A 9,982-nucleotide genomic window follows, 5' to 3' on the forward strand; every position below is an offset into this window, starting at 1 on the left:
ATTTATTTTAATGGTTTTATTATTTTTACCTCTTTTTTAGTGACGGAAACACCTTTTTCAAACTGGTTTTTCTGTTGTTGTAACAGCTTGGCTGTATTGTTAATGGGGTCGCTACCTCAGTATACTTCTGACTCTGATGTCTTTTATTCTTATACTTAAATACGCAATTTTTTTTAGATTTTCCAGGCACATTAGGTGTATTTGCACAATGTATTAGTATCGAATTGGTATCGCTGATACCAGCCTGAATTTTACTCAATATCGGATCAGAAAGGAAATCATTAATATTTGCAAGACGACTTTCTTCTTGTGGGTGTTTTAACCCAGATGATCTGTCTTTAGTGCCTAGTGTCTAGAAAGAGCCTCTTTCTGTTAGTGGTCATCAAAAATAATAGTTGCAATCGTAGTTATCAAAATTCCCCAGCTGAGTTCAATTATTTGGTTCATGGTTTAAATGAAAGTATTTTGGTAATCTATGATTTGGGAAGAAAAGGACAATTTCTCTCCATGAATCAGAGATGATGAATTGATGTGCATCAAGTTTTCTGCCAAAAACAATGAATACACATGGTGCAGTTGAAGCTAGTTGTGGGGTCTTTCTTTGTTTGCATGAATGCGCTTCGAATGGCTTTCAGGCTTGAGTTAGGAATGAAAGATAGAGGATGGATGAATAGCAGTCCTACACACTGTGCAACCCTGGTTTTGACAAAAAAAAAAAGGAACCTGTGTAGTTTTGTGCAGCACCCAGGAAAGGAGATTAGCATGGCACCATCAGCAGCGTTGCAGTCCCTCCCTTATCTGCTTCTGCTGTCAGACCGCCGCCTCCCTGCTTGTCAGAAGCTCCAACGAGGAGCTGTAAAAACCTTTTCCCCTCTCCTTAACAACTGCAAAACAACACGCACACACCTCAGCTGAGGTGCCTGCTTTTCTGAGGCCTCTGACAGGACGTGCTGCAGGCACAAATTGTAATTCATAAAGGTTAAGGGGGTCAATGCCTTTTATTACCAGTCTGAGTGCATCCAGCTTGATGGGGCGGGCATGCAAATGGAATGTCTCACAGTGTTCTATGCAAGAACTCAGACAGCGAGTGCGTGCCGCCGAACGGGAGGAAGTGGAAGGCGAGGAAAAGGTGGCAGGGTGTGTGGGACTGGCTGCTCTCTCCACCTCCCAGAGCCATGTAGGACCACACAGCCGCTGCCCAGTTAATTAGACAGTGTGACATTGACCTCAGGTAGTTAACGGCCACTTTGATATGTGCTGTCTTGCAATTTATGTATTGTAAATGGTCATGTTTTATTACTTGATTAGCTCTGACCTATAAGTTGCAGCTCTGCACTCGGAGCCTTGTGTTTGCTCTTTCATTTTACATTGTGCATTAGCAGAAATTCTGTGTCACTAGTGGGGGAATTAAATATATCATCCGGTAATTCTGGTTCTGAAAGCTCACTCATGCATAATGCACATACATGATAAAGCAATGTAGGTGACTGGACCAAACCAGGCACTGTATTGCAAAACTGTTTTCCCTGTAGGTGACGTATATACAATTGTTTTATAAAAAAAAAGAGAGAGAGAAATTATTTTCTATTTAGTTCACTTTGAATGTGGTTAAAAAATTCTATAAAAAATTGTGCTTTTTCTCCTTTGTGCAGTTACCATGACCCAAGCAACAAAGGCTGTGCTCACCTCAGACCCGACTGCTCCCTCTGCTGGATGTTTAAGGGAAAGATCTGTCTCCTCCCTCCTCAGGCTGAATCAGGCGGCACCGCTGGCCACTTGAGAGACCAACAAGGTTGGGATTTGTGCTCATGAAATTTGTTATACACAGTGCACTATTTTTTGCAGGATTATATGTATATATTTTTTTATTGTTATTATGGTGCCTTTTTTTTTCTATTTTGATTTGGTGTTTTTGTTTTGTTATTCAATGCAGTCAATTGAAGGGATTTTGAATGGAATTACTTTCAGTCTGGCTTTGGGTTCAAACTCAAATTAACTATAAAGGGAAAAAAATGGACCGAAATGTCTCTGAACTGTGCTGGCATGGCTGTGGTGAGACATCTACTATGGTTCTGCCCAGTAGTCCAACAATTCTGGTCTGAAGTCATTGACATTTTAAAAGCTATTTTGAATATTCATATCCCTCAATGTCCTGTTGTATGTTTATTGGGGAGTGCAGTGGAAAACATACATGGAAAAATTATGCAACGTATCATTGCTCTCGCCTTTCTGTCTGTGAAGAGGTCAATACTTATGAACTGGAAGATTCGCAAACCAAACTGCTTTCACAAATACAATTGGCTGAGGGACTTTATGGATTTATTGTCAATGGAAAAGGCAACCGCAATCCACAAAGACAATGAAAATGACCAATTTGCCCCATGGACTGTCATTAGACAACAGTTGAGAATAATGTAATAATAATATGACCTGTTGTGTTGGTCACATGCTTCTTATTTTATTTGACTTATTCCTCTTTTAGAGCTGGACCTGAACTGACGCTAGAGGCACCATCATTCCTAAAGTTTATCTGTACCAACCCTTCCCTTCCACCCCCTTGTCTTTTTTTTTTTTTTTTTTTTTTTTTGTTATTGTAATGTTTCTTTTTTTTGATTATGTGAAATGTGGTGTTGTTAACCTTTTTTTTTTATTGTCCCTGTCTTCATTTTATAAGGGAACGAAACAGAGACAATTAGAGCAGAAGTTGACAACAAATTAAAGACTAGATGGAATGGAGTTCAGTCGGTTATACATATTATGATGAATCTATATTGAAATGGATCCAAATAGAGGCAGCACAGTGGATTAGTGGTTAGAACTGTTGCTTCACAGCAAGAAGGATCCTCGTTCGACTCCCTGGCCTGGCGGGGTTTGCATGTTCTCCCTGTGCTTGCGTGTGTTCCCTCCAGATACTCCGGCTCCCTCCCACAGTCCAAAAACATGCATACTAGGTTAATTGAGAAGTCTAAATTGCCCGTAGATGTGACTGTGAGTGTGCATGGTCTGTATATGTGGCCCTGTGATAGACTGGTGACCCGTCCAGGGGGTACCGCTGCCTCTCGCTTGCAATGAGCTGGGATAGGCTCCAGCCCTGTGACCCTGCAAAGGATAAAGAAAATAGATGGATGGATCCGAACAGAGAGAAAACCCAAAGTCCAGAAAGGCTTTTTCAAGTTGCTTCAAAAATGTTGTGTGAATATCATGCAATTTTTTTTTTTTTTTTAAAAAGCCTAAAACACCAGGAAAGGATTACTGTACGCAGGTGTCAACATTTCCCAAAGCAGAATTGTAGTGATGCAATTAAATGAACTATAGCACTAACAATGAATATCTCAAAATTAGTTATTTTTTTCTCACTAGTTTAGGAAGCTTTATTGTTCATTGGTTACTATGACAACATGCACATCCATCTATTGGAGAGGCTCTGATGTGATTAAACACACTTCTCAAGTGCAACTAAAACAGAGACACCACTGTTTAGTCTCTTGGAAATCTATTAACTAATAGCATAAATATTCATCATTTTGAAGCTGCAAATGTCTCCAGTGGAACATTTAAGAATAGAGAATTAAAAAAATAGAATAAACCAGAATGAACTGAAGACGACCAAAGCAGAGCAGAGTAGAATAAAACAGAATTACATTCAGACATTGTTTGCTTTCTTAATACATAAGATCTGTCAGTGTCTTCTGCAGTATTTTTCTGGTACATTTATGATGTAGTGGCTGATTCTGCTCACTGCTTATGAGGCCAGACATCTGTGGCTCCATGTTCGTTGTGAAACTGAAAAGATCATACCTGAGGAGCCGCTGGGACTGTTCTCCCTTTAAACCAGCATGGAGCAAAGCCAGGCTCCCTTTGCTCATTACCTTTCCATCACAGACCAGCTGCTGTGGAGTCATTCATCACGATTACAATCCCGTCTGGTGCCGGTAGCTTGCAGTCCCACCATCAACCTGCGAGACGCTAAGACCGAGCCTTGAGCAATCAGCCCCTCTGGACAGGGTGTTAAATTCACACCCCAACAGGTGATGGTGGTGGACAGAGGAAGGCAGGGTTTGGTATGAGAGAAAAACTAATGCTGAAAGACATGCCGAATTTTGCCTCCACCTGTAAATGTGGTCCACTCTGTGCAGGGAAAATTTTATATTTGTTTTCTTTAAAATAAATGAAGAAAAATAAAAAAGAACAGGTATCTAGAATCATTCAAAGGTTTTTTCTACTTCATCTTCCCTATATACTTTTTTTTTTAGTATTATCTGTCAAATATCATATTATCTCTCTCTTTATTATCTCTATGTGTTGGACTTTAATGTGTTGCTCTACTCAGTGGACTTCACTGTGTTACTAATACATACATACATACATACATACATACATACATACATACATACATACATACATACATACATACATACATACATACATACATACATACATACATACATACATACATACATACATACATACATACATACATACATACATACATACATACATACATACATACATACATACATACATACATACATACATACATACATACATACATACATACATACATACATACATACATACATACATACATACATACATACATACATACATACATACATACATACATACATACATACATATTTCCTAAAAACTTGATGCTACAAATGATCTAGTGATAGCGATACACAGTGGCTAGATGTTTTCACTAGTTGGAAAAATAAGCTGAACTGAAAGCTGAAATATGCTTTTGTTTTTGCAATTTTTACTCAAATTACAAAAATAAAAGAACATCATTTTCTTGAAAGGAGATTTAAACTCAGTGATAGATCTGAATCAGAAAACCTAGTTGACTTGGGACCCAGGATCAAAGAATAGACTCTTCATTGGCATGTTGAACTTTAAGTAGGCATAAACCCTCATCTGGACCAAATTACCATCAACCGCGGTCATATACAAGGCATTTTATCACAGAAGGAGCCTCCAACATTGTCAGGGACAAAATCCTGCACACAACATCTTTAAACTTTAAACTTTTCCCTTCAGGTGGAAGGTACAGGTCGTTATACATCACAGGACTGAACCGCCTCATCGTAAAAGCTGCAGTCTTTGCACTATGATTGTGTTTTGTCCATCAAAGTGTTTCAAAACAATTTTGGTTGTGTTGCTGCTCTACATATTCACTGCACATAGTTTACATTTCTGAGGAGGCTATCTAGATCAGTGTTTCCCAACCCTGGTCCTCGGGACCCCCTGCCTGCATGTTTTAGATGTTGCCTTGCATCAACACAACTGATTCTAATTAATGGTCATCACCATGGCTAAACCAAGAAATTGCCAGGGTTAATTAAATAAATAAATGCTATAAAACTTGCTATCTAATCTGCTCATGGGTCCACTTATCCATGTTTAGTTTAGTTTAGTTTAGTTTAGTTTAGTTTAGTTTTATTTATTTTGTTGGTCCATTAGTAAATCAAAACATGCACCACAGTAAAGCTGGATATATAAATAAATGAACCAAAAAAGGTGTAGACTGAAGCCGTAGCTTATATGATGCCTATACCCTTTTTTACATCACATCACAACAAATCAAAATAAAAAGTATTACACAGATCAATTACAACAAAAGCAGGTGATATAGAGGATTTACAGGAGAAGCTGCTCTTGGTCATAGTTTATATTTATCAATTGCCCTAAGTTTAAATTTTTTTTTGAATTTGCAGAGAGAACTACACATTTTTAGCTCATTACAGAGACTATTCCACAAGTTTACCCCTTTAACAGAAACACATCTACTTCTAAAATTTGTCCTTACCTTTATTTTTTTAAACATAGAAGTTCCCCTGAGTTCATACCGACTTTCTCTGGGTGAAAACATTTCCTGAATGCAGTAAGGAAGTAGGTTGTTGTGTGCCTTATACATTATAATAGAAGTCCTTAGCTCAACTAGATCTACAAATTTTAAGGTATTTAGTTTAATGAAGAGTGGGTTCATTGGGTCGCAGTATTTTGAATTATTTACAATTCTTATGGCTCTCTTTTGTAATTTAATTATTGGATCAATGTTTGTTATGTAAGTATTTCCCAATTTCTCCATACAGTAAGTAATGTATGGAACAATGAGTGAACAGTACAGTATGTAAGTGGATTTCTGATTTAAAAGTTATTTTGTCTTGTATAGGATTGCAATGGTTTTGGACAATTTAGATTTAATATTGTTTATATGTGTTTTCCAATCAAGTTTATCATCAATTATCACGCCCAAGAATTTATTTTCACATACTCTTTCAATTTCGACATCATTCATTTTGAGCTTAACTTTACAATTTACTTTTCGGTTACCAAAGATTATAAATTTTGTTTTACTTAAATTCAGTGATAATTTATTGATATCAAACCAACTTTTAAGAACTTGCAACTCTTTTTCCACTGCACTCAAAAGCTGTTCCAAATGTTTACCAGAGCAATATATACTGGTATCGTCGGCTAACAACACAAATTTTAACAGTTTCGACATATTACAAATATCATTAATATACAAAATAAACAGTATGGGACCCAGCACAGATCCTTGTGGAACACCATATGTAACTTTTATCACTGTAACTTTTCATGTAAACTTTTCTTTCAACCAATAGTCAAACCGACAGGAGTTATGAGTTTCAAATTAACTGATATCAAAATCAGAATCAGAATCAGGTTTATTTGGCCAAGTCAGATCAAACAAGACAGAGAATTTGACTCTGGTTGTTTCGCTCACTGTACAGTAAATAGACAAATGACAGCTCTTGTTAAGAGTATAAATTTGTTTCATAATAAATGAAAAAAATAACAAAAATCCTTCTCCTGTTACATAAATCTAAATTGATCATGTTAGGCCTTACTATATGTCTTCTTATATCTCGTGAATCTTAAACAAGAACCCATCTAATTTTCAACTGAGGCCGTTATATCGAACTAATCTGGATCTGAGTAAATCTAATCTGCTCATGGGTCCACTTTTCCATGTTAACTTTTCTTTCAACCAATAACTCTTCCGGACCAGTGCTACCACTTTTTACTCTTTGTGTGTTTTTTTTAATCTATTTTATTTATCCTTTATTTATCCAGGAAAGTCCCATTGAGATACATTATCTCTTCTGCCAGGGAGTCCTGGTCAAGATGGCAGCAGAAAAATAAATTCAATTTCATATAAAAGAAAATACATAGGCCTACAAGGACAAGTAACTTTACAAAAAAATAAAAACATATCAAAACAAGAAACAAACAAACATAAAACATACAAGGATCAGAAAGCTAAAAAGAATTCATGACAAAGAATGACACTTGATTAAAAACAATGACATTGTTCTGTGAAAAATGATTTACTATTGTGTTTAATTGTTTGTTTCACTGTGATTGTATGTGCTTGATTCTTTGTGCTGCCTCTTGCCCTGGTCGTTATTGTAAATGAGAAACTGTTGTCAACTGATTTACCTGGTGAAATAAAGGTTAAATAAAAATGAATAAAAAAAGTCAAACCGACAGGAGTTTAGTTATCAGTTTCAAATAAACTGATATGTTAACAATATATATGTGTTCGTAATAAATGAAAAAAATAACAAAAAAAATGTTTGTGAAGAAATACTTAACTGTAATCCTTTTTAAATAAAGTTTTCATTCCCTGAAATGACCTTCTGTCGTCATCCGGGTCTCTACATACATCCCAACGCGCAGGCGCACTCTTCCACTGTGGTTCGTCCTCTGCAGTCGGTGAGTGTGTAATGGCAGCTTGAGTTTCTCTGCAAATCCCTCTTCATCCTCTCTTGTAGCGTCGCGCTGCAGTGTGCAAGTGAGAACATGGTGTAGAATGGGTTTGAATGTGCATATGAGTGTCTTCATTTTCTGCCTGGAGGATTTTTACACCCGTTTGACCTTAATTCTCCTCCTTCTTCCTCAGACAGTCCCGGGCTTCTTCCAGAAATCTACCCCAAAGTAGAAAATGTACGCCTGCGCAAAGTTCGTTTCCACGCCGGCTCTGGTGAGTTTCTGCTCATTTCTGCGTTTCCAGGTTGCAAGTCCGAGTCCTGAGCGGTTAAAATGACAACTTTGGTGGGAAGGGCCTGCGATTGAACTTGACAAGGGTGAGCAGGCCTGCAGCTTGGCCTCCTGCAGCTAATGCTACAGCACCAAACCCTGCTTAAATGTGCAGATTTACACGGATTTGTGCGGAATAAACGCATGCAAACTGAAGTGGAAGCTCCAGTGTCATTGATTCAGCCATTAGCGGACATTAGCTAAGGTCATTGATACCCTCTGCCTGCTCATAATCCAGGACAAAAAGCTTCCCTCATGTCCTTCAGGTTTATACTCTAATGTTCTCCTTTTACCTTTTGGACCTGGGTAACTTAGAAATGTCCATTCTGTCCTGTTAGCTGCCAAGGTCACATTGCCTTTTGTAGATGGGTGTTTTTCCAGGCTAACTAGCACAGACTGACATTAAGATACATGTTAACCAGCTTTCTTTTAATATTTGAGTACAAGCAATGTATTTGAAGAGCAATAAAGCCTATAATGAATGTATTTGGTGAAGTAAACTCAACTGACAACCATCACAGGTATTCAACTCTGACATGGTTGTGTTGGGAGGAGGAAAATTGGGAAAAGCTCAAAATGATATTAAATGAAATGCTCAAAATGATATTAAATGAAATGCTGATATTTTGTGTTTGTTCTCTTGCTGCAGGTCCGTGCTGGTTCCCGGGCTCTTTACAGACCCCTGTCTGCCTCTGTCCTGTCCAGGCCTGAAGCCAATACAGAGGTGAGAAGAAATGCAAGCTTGGCACACAAACTTCAGGGTTATATATTTGTAGTATAATGAAACTTTGCACAACATGGTGTGTATCATTTATTTTTTTCAGTAGTTTTTGAAATTTATTGTCAACTAAAGCTTTGACCTGATGACCTAATGAGAAGTCACCACTAGCGGCACAATATCTTAACAAGCAGGAAAAATGATTCATCTCCTAAGTGTATTTTTGTTATTAAAATCTGAAATCTTTTATAATTTATTCCCCTTACCGAAAGAAATCAGATTTTTGTTTAATACTGGGATATATTCATCTAACTTAAAAGTTGAAGCCTTTGCTTCAAGCTTGGTTCCCTTGTTCCCAACTATTTCATGTGTCAGCTCTTAGGTGTATTGGATTTAGCTATTTTAATCAAAGGTGAATGCTTACAGTGTGTATTTTGTTTCTCCAGAGCACTCTTGCTGTGATGCCCCAAAGCCCCCTCAGCCAGGTCACACTGAGAGGCTTCCAGACCAGTGCTGTCAGCAGGGACATCGACACTGCTGCTAAGTTCATTGGTGCTGGCGCTGCCACAGTCGGAGTCGCTGGATCTGGTGCTGGAATCGGAACAGTGTTTGGTAGTCTCATCATTGGCTATGCCAGGTTTGTTTAAAATCTTTCTTAAATATATTTGCAAAACTATATTGATGTTGCTTTTCTTTTTTGTTTAATCGCGTGCCTCTTGTTTGCAGGAACCCATCCTTGAAGCAGCAGCTGTTCTCATATGCCATCCTGGGATTTGCCCTGTCTGAAGCTATGGGACTGTTCTGTTTGATGGTCGCTTTCCTTATCCTGTTTGCTATGTAAAACTGCCCTCACACTTTCATTACAGATGTGACTACATGTTTATTGTGGCTACCAAAATTGTTCGGTGTTGGTGTCATGGAAATGTACATTTTTCAAGTCTTTCAGACACTGTCAAAATAAGCAAAACATGTATTGTACAAATATAAGAATTTATGTGATTAAAATACATGTATTTGACTATTTAACCATGGCGGAAACTTATCTCTGGACAAAATGCTAACAGAAAGCAGTGGGCTTTCGTGAATGTCATCTTTTCAGTAAAACAGGTGCTCAGACTTGCCATGAATCAGCCTTGTTTTCTCTGAGCTTTTTGGGGTCCACCTTTTTATGTTAATTCAGCTGCAGTTTAGTTC

At 37.7% G+C, this 9,982-nt stretch overlaps 1 protein-coding gene across 3 annotated transcripts in view; it reads left to right on the forward strand.

The window, feature by feature from the left end:
• Nucleotides 1-9,814, forward strand: part of atp5mc3a (ATP synthase membrane subunit c locus 3a) — a 35,131-nt gene extending 25,317 nt beyond the window's left edge. Inside the window, exons 1-5 of one of the 3 annotated variants that reach the window (XM_061723494.1) lie at nt 7,678-7,746; nt 7,934-8,014; nt 8,720-8,794; nt 9,235-9,425; nt 9,515-9,814. In XM_061723494.1, coding sequence (XP_061579478.1) covers nt 7,976-8,014; nt 8,720-8,794; nt 9,235-9,425; nt 9,515-9,629 — 420 coding nt within the window. In that variant the 5' untranslated portion in view covers nt 7,678-7,746; nt 7,934-7,975 and the 3' untranslated portion in view covers nt 9,630-9,814. Of the gene's footprint in view, nt 1-7,677; nt 7,826-7,932; nt 8,015-8,719; nt 8,795-9,234; nt 9,426-9,514 lie in introns of those variants that run through there. The other 2 variants (XM_061723495.1, XM_061723497.1) reach the window with 2 other exon arrangements.
• The last annotated feature ends 168 nt before the right edge of the window (nt 9,815-9,982 follow it).

The sequence above is a fragment of the Cololabis saira genome, chromosome 6, assembly GCF_033807715.1.
Source record: "Cololabis saira isolate AMF1-May2022 chromosome 6, fColSai1.1, whole genome shotgun sequence".
Taxonomy (NCBI): Eukaryota; Metazoa; Chordata; class Actinopteri; order Beloniformes; family Belonidae; genus Cololabis; species Cololabis saira.